The sequence below is a fragment of the Trichosurus vulpecula genome, chromosome 2 (genome assembly GCF_011100635.1).
Source record: "Trichosurus vulpecula isolate mTriVul1 chromosome 2, mTriVul1.pri, whole genome shotgun sequence".
Lineage (NCBI taxonomy): Eukaryota > Metazoa > Chordata > Mammalia > Diprotodontia > Phalangeridae > Trichosurus > Trichosurus vulpecula.
In genome coordinates, this window is record NC_050574.1 from 209,324,238 (window position 1) to 209,350,714 (window position 26,477).

The 26,477-nt window shown below is 34.9% G+C and overlaps 1 protein-coding gene across 1 annotated transcript in view; it reads right to left on the reverse strand.

The window, feature by feature from the left end:
- CCDC148 (coiled-coil domain containing 148) overlaps positions 1 to 26,477 on the reverse strand; it is a 180,633-nt gene that overhangs the window by 134,941 nt on the left and 19,215 nt on the right. The window contains exons 4-5 of the mRNA XM_036745621.1: positions 12,276 to 12,414; positions 8,709 to 8,915 (exon numbers count right to left, since the gene is read on the reverse strand). Of these exons, the coding sequence (XP_036601516.1) occupies positions 8,709 to 8,915; positions 12,276 to 12,414 (346 nt within the window). The remainder of the gene's footprint in view (positions 1 to 8,708; positions 8,916 to 12,275; positions 12,415 to 26,477) is intronic.

Here is a 26,477-nt window from a genome sequence, read left to right on the forward strand (position 1 = left end):
GGACTCTCAATAGCAATTTATATGAAAAAGTAGATCTTTTCAATGATTGTTGACTCAAAATGATGCAATAGTATGATAAGGCTGCTTGAAAGAGCTAATGTGATTGGGGAGTACGGCATGAGGGGTCCAGACCTGTGGTTCCGCTGCTGAAAGGAACTCCCAGTGAAGACATGTCTTCCAACAATCTGGCCAATGACTGTATTGCGATTTGTAGTCTGAGGTTATATTAATGGAAGTACAATGTCTGGTACAGAAGTACAGAAGCCTCTTGATGAGGGTGAAAGAGGACAGTGTAAAATCTGGCTTGAAGCTTAACATCAAAATAAACCTGAGATATTGGCAACTGGTCCTATGACTTCTTGGCAAAAAAGGGAGAAGAAACGGAAGCAGTGTCAGATTTCATATTATTGGGCTCAAAGTTCACACAGATGGCAGCTGCAGCCATGAAATTAAAAGATGCTTGCTCCTTGGAAGGAAAACTATGACAAATCTGAACAGCATACTAAAAAGCAGAGGCAGCACCTTTCTGACAAAGGTCCATTTAGTCAAAGCTACAGTTTTTCCAGTAGCAATATATGACTGGGAGAGTTGGACTATAAGGAAAGCTGAGTGCCACAGAATCAACACTTTTGAATTGTGGAGAAGACTTTTGAGGGTTCCTTGGACAACAAAGAAGTCAAATTAGTCAATACTTAAATTAATTCTGGCTATTCATTGGAAGGTCAAATACTGAAGCTGAAGTTTAATTACTTTGGCCACGTAATGAAGAGACAGCACTCACTAGAAAAGACCCTGATGTTTGGAAAGATTGAAGGCAAAAGAAAAAGGAGATGGTAGAGGATGAGATGGATAGAGAGAATCATGTAAACAATGAACATAAACTTGGATAGACTTTGAGAGATAGTGGAGGACAGAAGGGCCTAGCATACTATGGTCCATGGGGTCATGAAGAGTTGGACATGACTGAATGACTAAACAACAATAATGTCCAGTTAAGGGGAACATTGATCAATTGGAGAAAATGATGACTATTATGAAAGGCTTAACAATACTAAAATTTACTTGAGAACAGCAACCATGTTTCATTAAAAAAAATCTCCCCTAGCACCTAACAGTGTTCTACACAATGTAGAGACTTAATAAATATTTGTTGGACAAATGAACGAAGAATGAGCAAATAATAGAGACGAGTTGAAGGAATTTGGAAAAATCAGCCTAGAGGACAGAAGGATGTAAAGGACTATCATAGAGAAGAGGAAATGGATTTTGTATGGCTCCACCAGGTGAGTCTAACGACCAAGGGTGGGAGTTATTGACATAAAGATTTTAGGCTCCTCCTTTAGGGACCTCAAACCTTTGCTGCTGTGGCTGTCCTAGGGGGAAGAGAAAACCTCAATACAGAAGTGTCATATGAGCAACAGACAGTGCCATATATGGATACACTTGCATCACAAATGGACTCCCTTTGTTAGTTTGGTGATCCTGGTTCTTTGGCTGACTGCTCTCGGAACTCCAGTTAGGTACAACCAGTGGCAGCTCTAGCTTCCATTTTTAGAAGTGAATAGAAATACAGACACAGTTTTTAGATGTCTGATACATCTGATCACACTCCTCAGGAAGGAACAGAAAAATATTCACAAGAGGCTGAAGGGGCCCATTCTCCCGAAGAGACTGTGGCTGTTTCCAAATATAACTAGGGTTTGGCACTTACAATCTGGCTTCAACCTATGTTTCTGAACTTATTTCCTATTTCTTCCTCTCACATAGTCTATATTCCAGACAAAAAGGCCTACTTGCTCTTCTTCATACATGACTTTCTGTCTTCCACCTCCGCATCTTTGTAGAGAGTAAGCCCAATGTCTCTTGTTCTGGGCACTGTGCTTCTGTAAATGCATCCTAAGATAGTATCCACTTTTTGACTGTCATGTTACCACTGGCTCAGATTGAGCTTGCAACTCACTAAAACACTTAAGATATCTTCATGCAAACTGTGGTTTAGCCAAACTGTTTCCATCCTACATTTGTGTGGTTAATTTTTTTTATCCCCAAGTTTAAAACTTTATATTTCAATTTATTAAACTTCTCATTAAATTTGGCCCATTTTTTAAGTCCATAGGAATCTTTTTTGATCCAAACTGCCATTCAATATGTTAGCTATCCTTCCCTGAGTTCAAATTCTCTGTGTCTTGGTTTCCTTATTTATAAATTTGAGATTAATATCATCCAGGTTAACACAGAGGAATATTTTGATTGGCCCAAAAAACCATATTTAAAAGCATTTTGAAGGAGTAATTTTATCACTAAAGATAATACATAACTGTTTGGAGAAAATAAAAGGCATTTTACAAACACAATATAAAATTATTATTAATTTGCATGGCTGTGTGGCATAATTCAAATATGTTTCTACTCCAGTGCATCATTTTTGAAAGAAGAGGGAGGCATTCCATTTACTTTGGCTTATTCCTTATGAAATCATTTCGATACTAGCCCTTCTTTATGCCATCAATTGAGGGAATTCATGAGAACAATGGAATATAGCAATTCTTTGGCTTTTTGGAATCTCTTTTCTTAAATTCCTGTCAATCCAGTTTTACAATCAAAGTACATTCTTTTGAGACTTAAGATGACAGCTGGAAGCCAGTTGGTATATTTATTATAAAAGGTTGTTGGTGGAGAAAATTTAAATTGAAAAAATCTCCAGGGAAATTATTTTGCTTTGGAAAAATGTAAGTATTAACAAGGTTTGGGGTTTTTTTTGAAGGTGAGAATCTGTGTTGAGCTTTTCCTTCTCTTTACCCTCCCCTTGAAAAACATAATCAACACTAGTATGTATGTTCTTCAATTGTACCTACTCTTACCAAAAGTTTTTTTGGATATAAATCATGTTCAATATAAGTTTCAAAATTAATATGATTTCCTATATTCACAGAAGACTTTCCTTTTTATAAAAGAAGATGCCTAACTTGGGAACAGTCTTTGAACCCCAGCTATGTTCTATAAGTAAATACAATTATTTCAATTAAAAATTTTAAATGTAAAATACTGAGATGTGTGTATATACACACACACACATACACACACATATAGTAGCAAAGTATCTATATTTAAAATGAAGCCTTTTTAATGGACTAGGTAAGAAAAAATAGGGAGAAATTACTAGCTTAGCATGCAAATTATCTCATTACATATCTGAGCAGATTTTTAGACTGAGCATAGAATGTCAAACTGGATGAGCTAAAATTCTGCTCAGAGAAACAAAATGATATTTCTATCATTACTGGAAAGGACATTCTTTTTTAGTCATTTCAAATAAATTAGTGATTTAAATAGAAGTCAACATGGTCATTGATGCACAGATTACCATGGAGCTAGGAGGAACCTTGGGAGAACACCTTACAGGTTGGACTAACTACTGTCATTTAAAATTGTACGTTAGAAATGTAATTGTTTCAGAAATTATGTTTCTTGTAAACATGAAAAACTAGACAATTACTGTACTAGATACTCATCAGGAGGGATGTTTCTCCAGCATTTCAGGTCACAACTCATCCACCCCTGTGTATCCTGTGTGAATGCTGTTGATGATCTCCCAAACTTTGCTTCTACTCAAAGTGCTCATGGCCTTGCTTGCTTTCTCTACATTCTAATTTTACTAGTTGAGCACGTTGGCTGGCCATCAGTTACCCCTTGCTCTCGCTATAATCCCATCATCCTTTTTATTCATACTTTGATCTGTTCTCTTCATAGTTCTTTGTTATTTGTTTCAACCTGCTCACATACACCATGCACCTCATCATTGTCCCATGACCAATACTTAATTTAAATTATTCAGAAATGGTAGTATTCCATGACTTGCAGATATGCAATAAGCCAGTAGAATACAGGTATTAAAAAAAAGATGGAGAGGCAGCTAGGTAGCACAGGGAGTAGAGCACTGGCACTGGAGTCAGGAGGACCTGAGTTCAAATTTGGCCTCAGACACTTGACACACTAACTGTGACCTTGGGGAAGTCACTTATCCCCAACTGCCCTGCCTTCCCTCCTCAAATAAAAAAAGATGGGCCTCTGTTCCAGGGAGAAGTTTGGGATCATCAAAAGAGCTATGAAGTTTTCCAAAGGCAATATAGCCCATTGTCCTCCTCCCATGTAGTTCTGGGCCTAATTATTTTTCCTTTTTTAGTATGTGACCAAGATCTACATATACATATGTGTATATGTAATATACACACATATATGCAACCTATATAAATATCTACACATATATTGATTATACTGCTTGCTTATCAGGCTATATACATTTAGTAGGTACTTGTGTATTGCTTTTTCATCTGCGTATGAATTCAAGGTCCCTAGGATTCTCCCCAAAGAGAAGCAGAATTTGAGAGACACTGAGAGGTGAGGATACCCCAGTTCTCTCTAGGAAAGAGAAAGAACAGGGAAAGATATGCTGCCTCAAAATTGTCCTATGTTAGGCAGCTGTACAATGGGCTAGAGAGTAATATGAGATGTGTATATGATCTATGGGATTGAGGCACTTCTTTATATTGCTCTTGAGATTTTGACTCCCTATTACCCTGGGGCAGGGGATGGGGGGGAGGTGGGATCAGTGGCTACTGTTACATTCAGATTTGCTGATCACCATCCAGGCACCTGTGGGTTAGCAACAGCATCCACTGGATTGCACTACAGCATTTAGGAGGGTAGCTGTGGAAGCTACCACTGCTAAGGCCTGAGACTCCTATCAGAAGATGACTGAGACTACCAGAGACCAGAGCACTAGGGAAACTGAGACCTTGAAGTAGACATTGGAACCAGAGCACAAAGAGATAGGACTCCAACTATGGAGGCTAGAAGCCAAAGACAATACATCAGCTGGTAAGCAAGGAAGGGAAATGTGATTTTTTCCCACTGCTTTCCTCCAGCTTTCCCTCATCATATGCTGTGTCCTAGAACTTAAATTAAAGGCATAGACCTCTCCCCATATTCCTTTAAAATAAATGGCAGATGAGTGGTTTAAGAATTTCCTCCTACCACCCCTGAAGAGCTGAGAAGGTAATCAGAAGAAGGTTTATGAGATAATGGAGGTGGATGGCTCTCTTTAACAGCATTTAAATTATTCCTTTCATTTTTACTAAATTCAATAAATTAACACCGTAGTATGTTGAATATCTGAGTCCTATGAATGCAAGGATCTGTCACAAGAGAACAACCTAGATATGGAGTGGGAGTTTCAGAGTGTTAGAATTTGTATTTTCTAAAACATTTTTAGTAATATTCTATGTTATCTTCTCTAGATAACTCCAAAATGGCCAAAAATGGGGGAACAATTAAAGCATTTGCAAGCTGAGCTGAGTGCCCTCTGGTGGCAAATGAGGCTACTGAAACTTTTAGGAAAGCTATCCTTTTTAAGTTAGAGTGGAACTGATGTAGCTCAAAGAGAACACACCCCCCATGGATGATGCAGATATTGCACTCCCTCACAGGATAATTAATATAGTGACAAGCTGCCTTTCTGCAGGCTTTAGCTAGACAACACTGGGGTTGATTTGGATTACTCACACATAGCACATGGTCAGAAGTATTTCAGGTCTCACAAACAGGTAACTAAAAAAGTCACATAGAGTAAACCATAATGACTACCCTGGACTCTTACTACAAATCACCTGATGCAAATATTTTGCATAAACAGAATTGAATTGGCCAATGTAGGCCAAAAAAAGTTCTATTAAAGAACTATAAAATATTAGGAGTAAATTTTAAATGTTTGCTGAGTCTATTTTTTGTGCACAGTTCATATAATATATTCTTAGAAAATGTAACATTCCAAAATTTTATTATATTTCATGCAACAATAAAAAGTTCCTTTGAGAGCCTGGATGATGATGAGAACTACTACACGTCTCTGTGATTCAGAATCATAGCTATTGAATCTTGAGTTTTTCCCACCATAAATTTTAAAATTAGCTAACTAGATATTAGCTCAAGGTATCAATTAATGAGTTAAGCATATTAGCATATCATTCTGAGATTTTCTTCCTATTCCAGTGTGGGAATGTGGAACAGTTTTTTTTTTTTTTAGTTTGGGTTTTGATTTGTTTTTTTTTTCTTTTCTTTTTGGCAGGAAAGCTCTAGTAACCAATTTTCTACTCAGACAAAGCGTTGCTTGGAAAGCAGTAGGAAAGCAGTATTATGTGAATTTATAGATTGTTGGGGATTTTTTACACAGAAACTGAAAAAAATTACAATTTAAGTAAATTGTCTGTTGCAAGTTATCCCTCGTGTCACCAATGCAGATCAGCATCTAGACCTTAAATTACATCTTACAGAGTTGCTTGGGTCACTGAAAGTTAAAGTATGTATCAGAAACAAGACTGCAACTCAGTTCTTCATGATTCCAAAGCTGTCATTCTATAAACAATGTCTCCTCTCTTTAGTAGTTAAATATTACTAAAAAGTAACACATGCCATTTTAAATACTTGCATACAACATATATCTTTTCAACTGCTGGTTTCTGTGTAAATAAAGAAAAAGGCATAGTTATCAAAGATAACATTTTTATAGCACTTTTAAGTTAAGATGTTTTCTTCTCCTATAAATGCCTCAGGTAGCAACAGATTCTCTCTCTCTCTCTCTCTCTCTCTCTCTCTCTCTCTCTCTCTCTCTCTTTCTGTGTGTGTGTGTGTGTGTGTGTGTGTGTGTGTGTGTGTCTTCTCATCATTGTTCAACAAATTCCTTCCCCAGTTTGTCTCAAACTGAAAAGTGAAATCTCTAGTAAATGAATCATAATCAGGTAAAAAAATTGCAAAATATGGAACAATATAAAATTTGACATTAGACATCATAAGCCCTAAAAATATTTCCAAGGTTAAGTCCATAATAAAAGTACCATACTTAGTATTTATTGGATTATAGTCATTCAGGAAATTTTTCTTATATTTAAGAACACTGTAATAGGTGGTAAAGATAATAAAGCACTTATATCCCAGGGATATACAAGGAACTAATTGAAATATATAGTAATATGAGACATCCCCCCCCCCATAGATAAATCTCCCAAGGATAAAGAGAAAATTTTCAAAAGACGAAAAGCAAGCTATCAATGGCCATATGAAACAATGCTCCAAATCACTGATAAGAGAAATGTAATTTAAAACAACTCTGAGGTTCCATCTTTCACCCATCAGATTGGCAAAGCTAACCAAATAAATAAATAGATAGATAGATAGATAAATAGATAGATAAATGAATGAATGAATGAATAAATAAATGAATAGATGGATAAGTAAATAAATGAATGAATGAATGAATAAATAAATGGATAGATAAATGAATGAATGAATGAGTAAATAAATGAAATGACAATTGTTGGAGGGACTATCTTTGAATTAGTCCAGCTATTCAGGAATGTGTTTTGGAAATATAACCAAAAAGTCACTAAACTGTGCGTATCTACCCTTTAACCTACCAGTACCATTACCAGAAACATACCACAGAGAGATAAAAGAAAGTAAGAAAAGACCTACATATACCAATAAATTTATGGCACCACTTTCTGTTGTAGCAAAGAAAGATAAAAGACCTGTCTCGAGGAACTCACAGTCTAATGAAAATGAAAACATGTCCATACACAAAAAAATATGTTAATTCATTGCTGATGGAGCTGTGAATTGGTTCAACGCTTCTGGAAGATAATTTGGAATATCTTTTGACCCAGAGAGCCCGCTATTGGGTTTATACTCAAAGGAGCTTAATGACACTTAAAAAAGACCCATATATACACAAAAAAGAAAGCCCTCACATTAACACCATTGTAATAACAAAAAAAGAGAAACAAAATTTGTGCCCAACAATTGGGTAAAAACTGAACAAACCATAACATATGAATGTGATAGAAAATCATTGTACCATAAGGGACGACAAAATAATTCAAATAAACCTGGTTGGAACTCTTAGTCTTTTGATTATTTGATATATGTAACATCTATCATATTGTTAGCACATCTGCTAGAAGAGGGGAATGCTTTAAAAAGTGGATGCTCTAAAAATGACACCAAGCCTTTTTTCAGCCTCCATGTTTAAAAGGAAGAGACAAGATTACCTGTAAACAGATTTCGCTGCAGTGATTAGTGAAGTAAATCACACCAAAACTGCTGTAACAATGACCACCACAGAGATTTTTCTCTAGGATGATACCAGAGGGAGAGGAACATGCAATATTACCTGTGAACATCTGCAGTACCATTACTAAGTATTAAAGCCACCCTCTCCTCCTGTGGCCAGTCACCCAGACAATGTACTTATCTAGTTTTCAACAATCTACTTTATGAACCAGAATACATCTTTAAAAATGTGTAATGTGAGGAATTCATAACAAAAGTGAGGATTTCCTATATTTATCAGCTGGGTCTTGATCCTCCAAAGTCAGTGACACTTACCTGCTTGTTTCTGTGCCTTTCTATAAGGGCCTCAAAATTACATTACACTCTGAGGTCATGACTGATTTCAGTGGATTCCTGAATTCCAATAATTGATTAATATTGGGGGAATTTTAATAATTGATTAATATCTAGATCTTCCCACATCTCCATTCCTATATGTTCTTAGAGGCTTCCTAGAGAAATGGGTTTTATGGTTGGTTTCAAGCAAAGAAAAAAAAAGTGGCTATTCAAAGAGCCACTTAGAAGACACCTATAAAATGTCCTACCTTTTCTTTCAAGACAGCACAGAGTTCCAGTTGCTTTTTTCTGTCGTGGGCCAATACGGTCTCCATTTCATAAGCAGTACATGCTTCTGCAGCAGTGGTTATAGCTTTTTGTATAAAATCTTTCTTATCCTTAGCCCAATTTAATAAGAAAATTCTTCTCTGATCCCTGGTTGAACAATATTGGTTCCAGTATTTCTCATGTGTAACCTAAAAAAGGAAGTGGCTGAATATTAACATTTTATAATTATGAAAAGTATGTTACATTTGACAAGACAACATAATTAAATTATGTTGATAAGAAAAGTCAAGGAAAATATAAAGGTTTTCTTAAGAGCAGAAAGCAATTTTTGTTTAACAATCAGTCTTATGTCCAATGTAGTTAGATATTCGGATGTGGACAGCAAATGCCTAAACCTTTTTCTTTGTTACAATGGGGTACTCACTGGGTGAAGGAGGTAGGGAAATGGATAATATTGGGAAATGACTGTGATGTTCATACAAAAAGCACCAATGAAAAAATAAAGAGAAAAATCACAGCCTTTATATCAGGACAAATAATAACATTTTCTTAAATTTAGTCAGTTTTTATAATATATCAGAATTATAAGCACTTATCAAAACAGTTCTATGCTTTCCAAATAAAAGATGAAGACTTGAGACAATCATTTACAACATTTTCAATAAGCAAGATATTCCCAGCTGTGTAGCTCTTTGCCTAAACAGTTTAGACAAGAGCAGGTTTTGCCTTAAAATATCTCAGTAATCAGGCCAATTCCTCACTTCTTTTGCCATTGTAGCCCAGGCCTCTGAGTTTTCAGACAACATTTACTTAACACGTGAGCAAGGTGTAAAAGTTGATGAGAAAACAGGGAAGAAAAAAGAGACCTTGAGACAAATACTTCATTTCTTGGTGGCTAAGTATACAATGAACAGATTGTAGCTTCATTAAAAAGACATTCTGATGTGAATTTATATTTTTAATTCTGACAACTAAAGTCCAACTGTTCTGTTAACTTGTGAGCTTCGATCTACAAAACCTCAAATAGGCTTATTTAGCACCTGTCCAACATTTTGAAAAGAAACAGACATGATTCTGAAAAGAGTAATAAAGTACTTAAGACTTAAATAGAATTCATAGTTAATATTAGGTAAGCACAAAAACCAAAAAGAAACTAGTAAATATGATTTAATCTGTTGGAAAAAAAGATCATGATCAGTCAAAAAGGTACAAAAATTAGAAAAGCAAGGACATCATTTAATTTTCTAAAAGAACAGGTATTTCTTTTGGGGATCTATTTGAGGAGGCGATCGATGGATTCTTTCAATTTCTATTATGCCCTGTGGCTCTAGAATATCAGGGCAGTTCTCCTTGATAATTTCTTGAAAGATGATATCTAGGCTCTTTTTTTGATCATGGCTTTCAGGTAGTCCAATAATTTTTAAATTATCTCTCCTGGATCTATTTTCCAGGTCAGTGGTTTTTCCAAGGAGATATTTCACATTGTCTTCCATTTTTTCATTCCTTTGGTTCTGTTTTATAATATCTTGATTTCTCATAAAGTCACTAGCTTCCACTTGCTCCAATCTAATTTTTAAAGTAGTATTTTCTTCAGTGGTCTTTTGGACCTCCTTTTCCATTTGGCTAATTCTGCCTTTCAAGGCATTCTTCTCTTCATTGGCTTTTTGGAACTCTTTTGCCGTTTGAGTTAGTCTATTTTTTAAGGTGTTGTTTTCCTCAGTGTATTTTTCAGTATTTTTTCGGGTCTCCTTTAGCAAGTCATAGACTTGGTTTTCATGGTTTTCTCGCATCTTTCTCATTTCTCTCCCCAATTTTTCCTCTACTTCTCTAACTTGCTTTTCCAAATCCTTTTTGAGCTCTTCCATGGCCTGGGACCAGTTCATGTTTTTCTTGGAGGCTTTTGGTGTAGGCTCTTGCACTTTGTTGACTTCTTTAGGCTGTATGTTTTGGTCTTCTTTGTCACCAAAGAAAGAATCCAAAGTCTGAGACTGAATCTGGGTGTGTTTTCGCTGCCTGGACATATTCCCAACCAACTAACTTGACCCTTGAGTTTTTCAGTGGGGTATGACTGCTTGTAGACTAAAGAGTTCTATGTTCCACGTTTGGGGGGGATGTGCCAGCTCTGCCACACCAGCACTGCTCCTTCCCCAAGAACCCTCAACCTGGACTGGGCTTAGATCTTCAGCAGGCTATGCAATCCTGCTCTGATCCACCACTTAATTCCTCCCACCAGGTGGGCCTGGGGCCGGAAGCAACAACAGCTGTAGCTGCCCCACCTCCGCTGCCCCCGGGGCTAGTAGCCCAACCGAGAACTCCTTCCACTCCCGCAGCTTTTCCCACTAACCTTCTCCGCAGTCTTTGGTGTTTGTGGGTTGAGAAGTCTGGTAACTGCCGCAGCTCACTGATTCAGGGCGCTAGGGCACTTTCTGCCCAGCTTCTGGTCTGGTTGGTCCTCACAGCTCACGCTGGGGCTCGGCTCCCCACGGCTCCCCTCTGCTCCCAGCTCTGTGTGGGATAGACCTCACCCAGAGACCATCCAGGCTGTCCTGGGCTGGAGCCCTGCTTCCCTCTGCTGTTTTGTGGGTTCTGCCATTCTAGAATTGGTTAAGAGCCATTTTTTATAGGTTTTTGGAGGGACTCTGCAGGGAGGTCACGCTAGCCCCTGCTTTCCAGCCACCATCTTGGATCCGCCCAAGAACAGGTATTTCTTAATTCCTTCCTATTAATACAGCACTAATAGTTTTCCTTAGAGATATGTCTATGATATCTGGAAACCCAAACCTTAGTATATAATCTTTTCATTCAAAACATTTATGAAGTACCTGCTATGCCCAATGCAGTGCTGGAGGAAGGATAGAAACAAATTTAAATAATATATGGCCCTTGCATTCAAGGAGCTTATAGTCTTCTAAGGTGAAGTGACAAAAGAGAGAGACAGAGAAGGACAGAGAGAGACAGAGAGAGAGAGAGAGAGACAGAGAGAGAGAGAGAGAGAGAGAGATAGACAGATGGGTAAGAGATAATTAACATAACATCATTGTATTTGACCATTTTTACTTCAAATTTCTGAAGTTGAATACTTTTTTTCCAGAAGCCTGGCTTAAAAGTCCAAAGATTAAAAAAAAAAAGACATGTAAAGTATACATCTAGTTACTATTATTATTAAAAATCCAATTAAACAAGGCTAAGGATAACAAAGAATTTATCTATAAACCTGAAACAATCATTGCAGAAGCCTGTTCTGCTCATGAAATGAGATATTTTGAACTTATCATCCTGGGATTATTCTCTAGCTTCACTAGAAGGATGCAATCCTTTAAAAACAATTTTCCTTATAAAGATGTAATAATTCATCAAGAATAGGCATGATAACAATGATTAGAAAAGATTGTACAATGGTGGCCATATTTAATTTTTTTAATTTAAATGTTTACTTTCTTTAGACTCTATGAGCTAAATTATTTCCAAAAGGTCACTTTCGACAAGACTTTTGTGTTGAATATATATTTTTTTCTAATAAACTTCTTAGTACTCAATACAGCACTCACCAATTCTTGCCTAGATTTGTGAGGTAAATACTTCTGTAACATATCCAAATACAAAGTTCTTCTTCTGTGAATATCTTTTGGATACTGATCTACAATTGCCTGGTAAATCCACTGATCTTCTTCATTCAACTCAAAGTTCCTAAAGGCAATAAAAATGCCAAAGCACATTATTTTAACAAGGCTGGATTAAGCTATGCTGTGGACAATGTACTTAGCAATTTTGAGAATGTTCATGCAATTTGCAATGGATAATAAACTCTAATTAAGCATAATTAATTAAACTTAAGTTTATAATGTAGCAAAAATCTAAATTTTAATTAAAATGGAGGTGCTTCGGCCCCAACTTTGATTAGGACCTGAGTTTCAATTACTAATTTAAAGAAAATAGAATTGAACCTACAATAAACAATTACATGCTAACACACCTGAGAATTTAAAGGAAATGGAAAATTACTTACAAAAATATAAACTATTCCAACAAACAAAAAAGGAAATATAGATCTTTTAAAAACTCTATCTCAGAATGCAGGAAAAATAAACACTTTAATTTACTACTAGTAGAACTGTGAATTGGTCCAGCCATTCTGGAATGGAATATGAAACTATACTCAGAAAGTTACTAAACTGGGCATATCCTCTGCCACAGTAACACCACTGGCAGGCCCATACTCCATAGAGATAAAGAGGAAAAAAAATTCATATGTACAAAAGTATGTTATAGCAATTCCTTTTTGGAGTGTCAAAGAAGTGGAAATTAAGATGATGTTCATTCATCAGCTGGGGAATGACTGAACAAATTGTTTTATGAGAATATAATGGAATATCATTGTACCACAAGAAATTATGAAAAGGATGGTTTCAGAGAAACCTGGGAAAACACATATGAATTGTTGCAAAGTGAAATAAGCAGAACAAAGAGAACAAATTATACAATGATAACAATATTTCAAAGACTAAGAATTTTGAAAGACTTAAAAATTCTGATCAATGCAATGACCCACCATGATTCCAAAAGATCAATGACCATGGCCTGAGAGAGAAGCAAAATAGGACATAGATTTTTTTTTTATATGGCCAACGTGGGAATGTGTTTTACTTTATTTTGCATATTTCTGACAAGATTTTTTTTCAATAAGGGGGGAAGGAGATGGGGAGAGCAAATAAATCCTTAATTGAAAAAAAAATTAAATTAGAAAAAAGTGGCAAAGAAACTAAGTGGAATAACTAACAGCTACTATAAGGTACCGGGAAACAAAACAAATTCACAAATATCATCAGTATTTTATGTAGCAATAATAAAATCCATAAAGAAAAGAATCCATCAAAATAACTACCAAATGAACAAAATTGATGAGAGCCAATCTGCCAAGATGCACTCCAAGCATACAGATATAATTAAACACTTTTTACAGAAATAAAGATAATTAATAAGAATGATATTCATCACTCATTTTGAGTCATGCCAAATAACAAAAGTTATTATATTTCTTAAATTAATTTATAGATTTAATGATTTACCAATGAAACTATAAAGTGATACTTTGTAGAACAATGCAAAATGATAGCAAAACTAATTTATGTAAAGAAAAGGACTATGATCTCCAGAGAAATAATAGGAAAAAGTAGTACTGAAAGGGGAATAGCAATTCTATACTTCAAACTACATTACAATGAAGTAATCATGAAAACATTTTGGTACTTATTAAAAAATAGAAACACAAATGTGTAGAACAAACCAGATAAACAAGAATTGGAAACAAATTAATTTAATATCCAAATGGTTGATAAGTCCAAGAATATAAATTACTTGGAGAAGGATCCCTTATTCAACAAAAAATTCTGGAAAAAGCAGTTTGGTAAATAGATCAATATCAGCATTTTACGACATAGACCACCAGGATGTACCAGAACCAACTTGAACCAGCTCCTGATAACTGATTGTTAAATTTTATTATAAGCATTTGCACCTCAGAAATTGGTGAATGCAAAAAATCGGGGCTTGATTTATTATTGTGTTGATTGATTAGACTTAAGAAAGTAATGGAGAAAATGTTACAGATTAAATTATAAAGTGTTTCATGTGCACATTTTCTCAGAGCCAATTGTTTACCAGCATATCCTGTGTATCACAATAAGTTCCAAAAGGATATATAGCCTAAATATAAAAGCTCATACAATGAAAAAAAATCAGAAAAAAATGTCAGGAAGTATCTTTTATAACTGTCACTAAGAAGAGAATTCTTAACCAAACAAGGGACAGAGTGTTTAGTAAAAGAAAAAATAAACAATTTTGATTACATGACATATACATTTCTTTTCATGAGCAAAATCAATGTAGATGGATAAGAAGTGAATCTATTAATTGGGAAAATTTTGTGTCTACTATCTTTAATTTGAGGATATGAAAAGATATGAAAGATGTATAAAGAAATAACATAAATCCAAAAGAACAAGAACAATTCCCCAATACATAAGAAGTATGAACATACAGTTCTCAAAAGAATTTCTTTTTTAAAAATTTATCATTATAGATTTTAATGACATTTATAATTTAGTAATAAATATATAATGTATTCAAGAGTGTAGTGTTACAAAAAGAATGATTTATCTGATTTTAATACAGGAACTTGTATGGAGAGCAAAAGAGAAATTGCTCATATGAAAAGATAGTTGTGTTCAATGCAGGGGACATGCCAACATTTCAGTCTTCCTGACACTGAGTTAAATCAGGAAAGCAGGCACTATTGTCAGAAACTAGTGTCTTAATGTACAAATACTTTTCTTTGAATGAATGGACATTTTAGTTGGAAATTAAAAGCTGATCCTTCACCTAACAGTTTTCCTCTCAGTAAACTAGAAGTCTTCCCTTTCTTCCTTTTTTTTGTTTTTCTTTATTTTTATTTTTTAAATTTATTTTTACTTTTTAATTTACAACACTCAGTTCACAAGTTTTTGAGTTCCAAATTTTCTCCTCCTCCCTCCCCGCAAGACCACATGTAATCCAATATAAGTTCTACATATACCTTCTCATTAAACTTATTTACACAATAGTCAAGTTGTAGATAAGAATTATAACCAATGGAATGAATCATGAGAAAGAAGAAATAAAAGAACAAGAAAAAGAGAAAATAGTTTGCCTCAATCTGCATTCGGACTCCATAATTTTTCTCTGGATATGGATAGCTTTTTCCATCAAGAGTATTTTGGAGCTGTCTTTGAACCTCATATTGCTGAGATGAGTCAAGTCTATCAAAGTTAGTCATCACAGATACTGTGTGTCTGTAATCATGCATAATGTTCTCCTGGTTCTGTTCCCCTCACTCATCATCAGATCACATAAGACTCTCCAAGTTCTTATGAAATCCATCTGCTCCTCATTTCTTATAGCACAACAGTATTCCATTACATTCATATACCACAACTTGTTTAGCCATTCCCCCAATTGATGGGCATCCCCTTGATTTCCAATTCTTTGCTACCACAAAAATAACTGCTATAAATATTTTTGTACATACAGGTTCCTTTCCCACTTGTGTGATCTCTTTGCGATACAGCCCTAGGAGTGGTATTGCTAGGTCAAAGGGTATGCACATTTTTTATAGCCCTTTGGGCATAGTTCCAAACTGCTCTCCAGAATGGCTGGATCTGTTCACAACTCCACCAACAACATAACAGTGTTCCTATTTTCCCACATCTTCTCCAGAATTTATCATTTTCCTGTTTTGCCATGTTAGCCAATCTGACAGGAGAGATGTGGTACCTAAGGGTTGTTCTGATTTGCATTTCTCTAATCAGTAGTGATTTACAATGACTTTAAAGCATGAAATGAAAACTGAAGCCAAACACTGTGAATTTATAATGACTAATCCTTTTGCTGGAGAAGAGATGAAGAAATTCACTACCCTCATTTCATTGGAGAAGTAGGGAATTATGGCTGTGGAGGGCTGCATACATTACCCATCATGGTAGTTGTTTATGTTGGTTTTATTAACTATTCTTCTTTGTCACAAAGCAAGGCTTAGGGAAGGAGGGGACATAACTTGAAATAACTGTGGGGTTTTTTTAAAAAAGCATCAATAAAACTTTTTAAAATTATTTTTTAAATGAAATTGAGAACCCACAAAATAATTAACTTTGTTTTCCTTTCCTTTCTACATTAAATGAATTTTTAAAAAATCTATAATAAATTGATTAAATAAATCTTAGAACTTGGAAAACAATGTGCCAAAAACATATATGAAAGATATTATACTATTTATTTCTAAACTGATGAGAAAAAGTTGGCAATATCTTAACAGAATGATAGTAAGTGTTAGGTTATATAGTCAGATGGCAAGGGCAGCAGGTAATTAGACCGTCCTCCATTTCAAATTATACCATTAAAATTGAGCCTGAAATTATATATTTTACTTTGTTCTTTTCTCTACTTGACCTTGAATGGTTGGGAAAATGTTGATAGTATAAAGGATAACCAATAGTGTTCATTTTGGTTCCCTAAGGAAAAAAAATTACATATGAGCCTTCCTTGAACTCATTAACTCAGAAATAACAACCTTTTCATGGGGCTCCCAAGTTTTGGTTTGTTTAGATGGCACATAATGGTAATATCAATCCAAATCGTAAACTTTTTAGAGTCATGGAATTTTAGAGCTGGGGTTCCCTCCAAATTTTATAGATAAGTGGGATGGGGGGGTGGGAAATGAGGCCTTCAGTACCTAATTGATTTAAGGAGGCAAATTTTATTTCATCATTATCACTGAGATCTGATAGGATGAAACTCATGTTTAGAATGTGCCTCCTGACTGATATGCCTAACTAAAAAGTAACTAGTTAAAAGAGGTGAAGATGGAGTAATGACATATATTTAGAAGGCAATATATTGGAAATCCAGCAACAAGATGGGGGAATAATTGTAGGTAGTATATGAGTAAAAACCAGTGGAGGTAGAGTTTCTCATCAGACAATACTATAAACCACCTAGACAGATAAAGGAAATTTGGGAGAAGAAATTCAGGAAATAGATCACATGCCTGGAACAGAAATATAACATAGTAACTAAAGCAACAAGGTCCCTCTAGAGAAAGATAAAGAGGTAGCATGTACCAGGTGAATCACAGTACTTTTCACAATCTCCCTTAACACTCAGTGGAGACAGGCCAGGCCTCTAAACAAATGAGCCCTGGCCCCTGATCACTAGTTCAGCCCTCTGAGTCCATTATCAATGAAGCAAGCTCTGTGGAAATAAGATCTGGAAACTGCCTTTGCCTTGTTGCATTTTTTTAGTATTATTACTAGACTAATATAACTGGACAGTGCTATAGATAAAGTTTGTCTAGACTTCAGCAAAGCAACTGATAAGCAGTTAATAAATATTTGATTGATTGATTGATTCAACTCCTGTGGAAAATAGAGAAAGACATGAACTATTCAGTTATAGAATTACATGAATTTGGAATTGGCTGAATGGCTGACCTCAGACTGGTCATTTGGAGTGCCACAGTTAAAGAGTGATGATAAGATCTGGCAAGCAAACAGAAGAGAGCAACTAAAAGGGTCTTGATTCCACATCATAGGCGAATTTGTTGAAGGAGTTGGGGATGTGTCGCCTGGAGAAAGGAAGACGTAGGGGATATGATAGTTGTCTTCAAAAACTTGAAAAGTTATTACATGGAATACAGATGAAACATTCTTTTTAAAAAAATTTTTTTTGTTCCCCCAATTGCATGTAAAAACAATTTTAACATTTGTTTTTTTTAATTTTTCAGTTCCAAATTTTCTCCCTCATTCCCCTCCCTCCACCATTGAGAAGGCAAGCAATTTCATATAGGTTACACATGTGTAGTCATGCAAAACATATTTCCATGTTAGTCATGTTGTGAAAGAAAACAGACAAAAAAAACAAGAAAAATAAAGTTTTTTAAAAAGTATGCTTTAATCTATAGTCAAACTATCATTTCTTTCTCTAAAGATGGATAGCAGTTTCTTTTTTAATTAATTTCTTTTATTTTTCATTTTTAGTAATTTCTTTTATTTTTAATTTATGAAATAACAAGCATATCCATAACATAGTAAAAATAAAAAATGATTGTACATGAAACTGCAAAACTGCAAATGAACAATTTGCCATTCCTTTTAAATATATAACAAAGTTATCATGTAAATTTCTTTTTTTTTCTTTTTTTCTCCCCTCTCCCCACCCTAGAGATGACTAGCATTAGATATACACAAACATATGTAAAATCATTCTATACATACTTCTATTTATCAGTTTTTTTCTCTGGAGGCAGATAGCATCTTCCTTCCTATGTTCTTTGTAGTTAAATTGGGCATTTACAGTAGTCAAATTACTTTTTCACTCGAAGTTGTTCTTAAAACGATATTGCTTTATCATATACAATGTTCTGATTCTGCTAATTTCACTCCTCATTAGTTGATGCAAATCTATTCATCTTTTGCTAAAATCAACAGGCTCACCATTTCTTACAGCACAGTAGTGTTTCATCACAATCATATACCACAATTTGTTCAGCCATTCCCCAAATGATGGGCATCCCCACAATATCCAGTTATTTACCATCACAAAGAGAGCTGCTATAAACATTTTAGAACATAAAGTTTCTTTTCCTTTTTCCCCTAATCATCTTTGGGAATAGACCTAGTGGTGGTATTATTGGGTCAAAAAGTATGGACAATTTAATAACTCTTTGGGCATCATTCCAGATTGCTTTCCAAATTGGTTGGATCATTTCACGGGTCCACCACCAGTGAATTAGTTTCCCAATTTTTCCACATCCCTTCCAACATTTATCATTTGCCTCTTCAATCATTTTAGCCAATCTTACAGGTGTAAAATGATATTTCAAATTTGTTTTGATTTGCATTTCTCTTTTCAATAATGATTTAGAGCATTTTTTCATGACTATAATTTGTTTCAAGTTCTTCATCTGAAAACTGTCTGTTCATATCCTTTGACCATTTATCAGTTGAGAAATGACTTGTATTCTTATAGATTTGACAAAGTTCTTTATACATTTGAGATATGAGACCTTTATCTGAAAAATTGTCTATAAAAAATTTTCTCCAATTTTCTGCTTTTCTTATGATCTTGGCTACATGTATTTTATTTGTACAAAAACCTTTTAATTTAATGTAATTTAAATTATCCATTTTACACCTCACTCTGCTCTCTATCTTTTGTTTATTCATAAATTGTTCATCTATCCTGATAATATGTTCCATGTCTTCCAGATTTTCTTGCAATATCTCTCTTTATATCAGGTCATGTATCCCTTTGACCTTATCTTAGCAACTGATATAAGATATTAGTCCATGCCCAATTTCTGCTATACTGTTTTGCAGGTTCCCCAAAGATATTTTTTTACCAAATAATGACTTATTAACCAAAACACTTAAGTCTTAACACTTGTCAAATGTAAAGTTACTATATTTATTTGCTGCTGTAAATTATATGTCTACTCTGTTCCATTGATGTACTTTTCTATTTCTTGGCTAGTACCAGATTGTTTTAATAATTACTGCCTTATAATATAGTTTAAGATCTGGTACTGCTAAACCTCCTTCCTTTACATTTTTTATTAGCTCTTTTGATATTGATATAACTTTTTGTTATTCCAAATTAATTTTGTTATTATTTTTTTCTAATTCAGTAAAAAAATTGTTATTTAATTAGGATGGCATTAAATATATAAATTGGCTTAGGTAAAATTGTCATTTTTATTATATTGGCATTTCCTACCCATGAACAATTAATATTTCTCCAATTATTTAAATCTGATTTTATTTGTATAAAAGGTTTTTTATAATTTTGTTTATATAGTTCCTCAGTTTGTTTTGGCAGGTGTACTCTGAGGTACTTTATACTGTCCAGTTATGTTAAATGGGATCTCTTAACTATCTCTCCTGGCAGGGTTTTGTTTATAATATATAGGAATGTTAATGATTTATGTTGATTTGCTTTATTTCCTAGTCCTTTGCTAAAATTACTCATTGTTTCAACTAACTTCTCATTTGTGTCTTTGGGGTTTTCCAAGTATATCATCATATCATCTGCAAAAAGAGATAGTCTTATTATCTCATTCCCTATTCTTATTCCTCCTATTTCTTTTTCTTCTCTTATTGCTATTACTATTATTTCCAATACAATACTGAATAATATTGGTGACAGTGGGTATTCTTGTTTCACACCTGATCTTACTGAGAAGGCTTCTAGATTATCCCCATTACAAATAATGCTTGCTGATGGTTTAAGATAAATACTTTTTATCAATTTAAGGAAAAATTCATATTTTCAAGTGTTTTTAATAGAAATGAGTATTGTACTTTATCAAAAGCTTTTTCTGAATCTATTGATAAAATCATACGATTTTTTAAACTTTTATTATTGATATAATCAATTATGTTAATAGTTTTCCTTCATAATTTCTTGAAAGATGATATCTAGGCTCTTTTTATGATCATGGGTTTTAGGCAGTCCAAAAAATTCTTTATCTATTTTCCAGGTCAGTTGTTTTTCCAATGAGATGTTTCACATTTTCTTTTATTTTTCATTGGTTTGATTTTGTTTGATTGTTTCTTGATGTCTCATATGTCATTAGCTTCCACTTGCCCAATTCTAATTTTTAAGGATTTTTTTTCAGTACCTCTTTTTCCCTTTGGCTACTTGTACTTTTTAGGAAGTTATCTTCTTCAGTGAATTTATGTACTTCTTTTCCCATTTGGTCAATTCTGCTTTTTAAGTCAATCTTCTCTTCATTAGAATTTTGTGCCTCTTTTACCATTTGGCCTATCCTATTTTTTAAGGTGTCATTTTCTTCAGTATTTTTTTGTCTCCTTTACCAAGCTATTGACTCTTTTCTCATGATTTTCTTGCATCATTCTCATTTCTTCTCCCAATTTTTCCTCTATCTCTATTCCTTGATTTTTAAAATCCCTTTTGAGCTCTTTCATGGCCTGAGGCCAATTCATATTTTTCCTTAAGGCTTTGGATGTAACAGTTTTGACTTTGTTTTCTTCTTCTGATTTTGTGTTTTGATCTTCCTTGTGACCATAGAAACTTTCTACAGTCAGGATCTTTTTCTGTTATTTGCTCATTTTCTAGCATATTTCTTTACTTTTAATTCTGTGCTCAAGTGGGGCTCTACTTCCAGAGCAGAGAGAACACTGTCCCAAGCTTCAGGTTTCTTTGTGCTACTGTTTTCAGAGATAATTCTGGGGACCTGTAAGTTTTTGGTTTTTCCAAGGTGGTATGATCTAAGGAGAGGTGTGTTTTCTACTCTTCTGGCCTGTGCTCTGGTCTCTGAATGACCAAAAACTGTGATGAGGGTCCCAGCTCCCCTGCTGCCACAAGTTCTGGTATGCTAGTGCTCCTCCTCACCCTGGGACTGCAACCTAGATCCAAATATGGGCAATGCAACAGAGTGCTGCCCTCAGTGACAGCAAAAGGTCTCCTATAAGCTCCTTCTTTCCAGTTGTTTGACCCCCTGAGCATCTTTGGGCTGAGAAGTCTGGAAATTGCCACTGCTGCCACTGATTGAGTCACCTCCAAGGCCTACTGCTGATTTTCTGGGTCTTGGCCTGTGTTACACCATACTCCATTCTCATTTCTGTGCAACAGACCTTTCCTGCAGACCTTCTAAGGTGTCTTGGGCTGGAAAATTATTTCCCCTTGTCTTTTTATGGGGTTCTGCTGCTCCAGAATTTGTTTTGGGGCATTATTTAAAGTTGTTTGGAGGCATTTTGAGGAGAGCCCAGGAGAGTTCCTCCATTTCCTCTACAATCTTGGCTTCATCCAAGATTAAACATTCTGCGTGTCCTCAGAATATAAAATCAAGAGCAACAGATTGAGTTGCAAAGATGGAAATTTTGGCTTAATGTAAGGAAAAATGTGATAATAATTAGAGTTGTGCACAAATAGAGTGGGCTACCTTGAGAGGTATTGGGATCCCCTCATGGGAGGCCTTCAAGCAGAGGCTAGATGACCACTTGTTGGTTATATTACAGTATGGATTCTTTTTACATATGGAAATAAACTGTATAATATGAAGAAACATTTAAAAAAAAGTCCTCACACATGTATATAATGCTTTTAGGTCTACAAAGTGCTCGCTCCAAAATGACCATAAAAAATACATTGTACAAGTACTATCTCCATTTGCCAATGAGGAGAACTAGAGAACTTAGAAATATCCTAGGTGTCTTTCCATTCTAAAATTCCATTGTCCTGTGATTATGTCACACAGCTTAGCAATAACTTGCCAAAGAACACACTGCAATGTCAGAGTCAGGATTAGAACCTAAATCTCCTGAATTCCAGGCCAGTGCTCTTGATACCCTCCAGTGTCATGTTCTATTTTGTTTGCATTCCAATTTTAACAAAAATAACTGCAATTTTAATTAACTGGGACGAGCAAATCCAAATGCAAAGGAATATCATTAGAAACAAAGAAGATATGTATATATATATATATATATGTATATATATATATATATATACATATGATTCAAGAGAGAAATATGTTATTACTTCTTTGTCTATAGAATAATTTGAATGTATCAAAGACCTTTGGTTATTACCCTTCTATTATCCTCAAAAACATTTTTATAATTGAAGGCAAATTAATACATTCAATGATACTAATGGGAATTTCACTGTCCTCTTACAAGGTGCCCTAGTTTCTATGAAGCATATCATTTTCCTGGTAAGTAGCAGGACAATAGGATTTTTTTGTCCCTCAGGAAGAGGGAATGCTTTTCCCTGAACTGCCACTATGGGGCCCTATATTCTATGGATCAGCAATTGGAGAAGAGAAAGGAAGGGTTGAAGGGTTTTCTAAAGGAAGAGGAAAAAGGGCTGTACTCATTGGCATCATAAGTATTAGCATTTCTGCTCCCAAGTGCCAGGATACTCAGTTGTAGAAAAATATGTGACAAATTGTCTCATTGAATTCACAGAATCTTTTGGCACCTGTCCAAATCAGTTTTGTATGTATAGACTGACAAGCAAAAATATCTGAATATACAGTATTTCAGAGAGGTAGTTAAATATGAAGAAAGGCATATCTGAGCCCGTGTGAGTTTGAAATCACCCTCCATTCTTCCTGGGCAAAATGTTTAAGAGAACAAGATTTTACTAAGGTGCTATCAAAGAGTCTGTCCTCATCTGTGTTAATCTTGATACATTTTGATGGGAGACTCATCCTGTGTCTCTACATCTAAATGTTCCACTTCCCCAGATAAAATAAGGAAGGATAGAACTGAAGTCCATGTCCTCATTAATGCTTTACAACTGTTTCTATAATCACATAGGTTTAGAGACAGTTTGAATTCACACACTATTTGATAACAAACTGTAAAAAAAAAAAGATGGCATATATTAGGCTGAGAACAACAAGTTTCTTCTTTTAAATTATACCATTCAACTACAAACATGTTTGCCCATAAATTTTCAAGAATAGCTTAAATCCTTTGGTAAATAGAGAACAACTTTGATATTTACTTCTAAATGCTTTGACAATCTGCCATATTAAATTGAGGTGTAAGATTAGTGCTTTCCCCAAAGAGAAAGTGCAAGTGGCAAATGTCTATAAAATGCTTTTAAAATCAAAGAACATTAAGCACCACATATTGCTATAAATAAATGTAACAGCAGGAACAGAAGAACTTTATGGCACTCAGGGAATTTTTATATATTACTTGCATGTATTAATTAGATGCCATTTTAGTGACAACATTAAAACAATTTAAACCCATGAAATAGCATAACATTCATTCAATTGCACATTTCAAAACAAATTGCTACAAATGGTGTTCAAATCCACTTTTGTCTCCCTTGTTGACTTTAGAAGCCCCATATCCCAACAACTCTTTCCAATGACCATGATTATGCAAATTCTATGTCATTTTTCCATTACATGGAGAATAAAAGCAAAAAGTATATTTAAAGATAATGATGCATAAATATACAAGATATTATTACTTTCAGAGTATTTATAGCTTTAAATTGCCTCCAACTCAGCATGCCTAACTCTATAGGCAAGCATTCAGCCTCACCAATGCTAATGGGACACTATATCTCAGTTCAATTTCAACAAATCTATGTTGAGCTCATACAATGTAAAGCATTGTGGACAGGGACTGGTGAGAACACAAAGACAAATGGATTATGGTCTTGGTCTTCAAGGAATTTACATTCTAATGGTAAAATAAGGCAAGTATGCAAATAGCTATAATACAAAGCAGTGAGAGACTGTGATATAACAGAAAGATATTGGAGTTGAGAGCAAAAGATCCTACATGAAGATCCAGCAAAGGAAAACGAGAAGGAAAAGACAGGTAGGAGGAGAGAGCAATGTCATGAAAACCTAAAGAAGAGAGCATCTACAGGAAAGAAAGGTGATAAACAATGTCAAATGATGTAGAGAGATCAAAAGGATAAGGATTGAGAAAAGGTCATTAGACCTGACAATGATGAGATGACTGGTATCTTTGGAGAGGGCAGTTCAATGAAGTCAGAAGCCATACTGCAGAATGTCTACAAGCATGCGAGAGGAGGAAAGTGAAGGCAATTCATATAGACAGCTTTTTCAATCCAGTTAGCTGAGATGGGGGAAATAGATATAGCAAACATATATCAGGGATGGTTATATCAAGAGAGGATTGTTAAAATAAAAATCATGAGTATATTTGTTGGCAGCAGAAAAGAAACCAGTAGATAGGGAGAAATTGAATATTAGATAGAAGAATCTGCTGAAGAGGACAAAAAGGTATTACATCAAAAGTACATGTAAAATGATTGGCCTTAGCAAAGAGAAAGCCCTCTTCTTCATCCAAGATAAAAGATATGATGTGCGAAAGTGTCTGATTAAGGTGAGCTGAGAAGGAACAGAGCTTCAACTAAATCATTCAATTTTTTTTTCAGTGAAGTATGAAGTCAGATATTAAGCTAGCAGATGGGGAGGAAGGCCCATGAGAAAAAAGGTATGAAACAGCCACCATAGAGGGTGAGATATGTAACCAATTTGTTGTTCATTTGGGGTTTTCTTGGCAAGATACTGGAGTGGTTTGCCATACTTTACTCCATCTAATCAATTAGGGAAGTGTGAAAGACCTGTCTTGATGCAGTGAGTTCCTAGTTAAATTGGATAACATAAATTTGTAGACCCAGTTAATGATTTTCTCCAGTTCTATCAAGAAAGGAAAGAAGAAAGGAATAAAATTGCCTATGTTCATTATATCAACCAAGAAACATACCACAGAGAGTAGCTAAAATGTAAGAAGAGTAGTGGGTGAGACATACAGTTTGCAAGAGACAAAATCCAAGAGAGAAGCCATTCTGAGCCCATGGCCTCTGATATCTATAAACCTATCTGCAAAATATAGATAACAAGCAAGCTAAATTTGAGATTGTCACATAAAGATCTAATGAGATAACAGTGACATAGCACCTAGCGTAGTTCCTGGCACAGAGTAATATGCAAAATAGTTCTATTTGTAGTAGACCCAACAAGCACCTTTTTCTACTATGTGAAAGCCTATTCACTAGTGATTCACTATTCCTAAGGAAAAAAATCGGACATCATAATATCACCACAACTGGGAATATAGTTCTAGAAGGGTATACCTTATTCAAAAGCAATGGAATACATGGGAGGGAAGGCGGGGAAGGTGGGGCAGAGGGAAGAGGTAGATATAGAATATTAATGGCATTAAGATATGAGGTTTCAAAGGGGAAATCATGGTGAAGGGCATTTGGATAAAAGGTCAGTGGAGTCAGAAAGAGAACCAATATTGTCATATAGATACCTATATAACAATTACCTAGACAGAAAGAGGAAATTGATGAGGAGGGTAGGGAACAGAAAACAAACCTAGTAGGCAAGATGCAGTAGTGATGGGAGATTTCCATTATCCAAACATTTGCTTTAATTCTTTCTCTCTGCCCCAATCAAAATAGCTAATAACTTCTTGATTTGCCTCAATAACAGTTTTAAAATAGAACAAACAAGAAACGTCTGTTCTAGAACTGAGTCTCAGCATTAAAGAGGAACTTGCTGCTGAAGCAGAAGTAATAGGAACCTTGAAAAAAACGAACATTTCTCAACTTAGAGTTTGTAATAGAGGAGGAAAAAAAGATTTGGGAATAGTGTGGCAGGCAAATTAAATTTAAGAGGATAGATTTTAAAG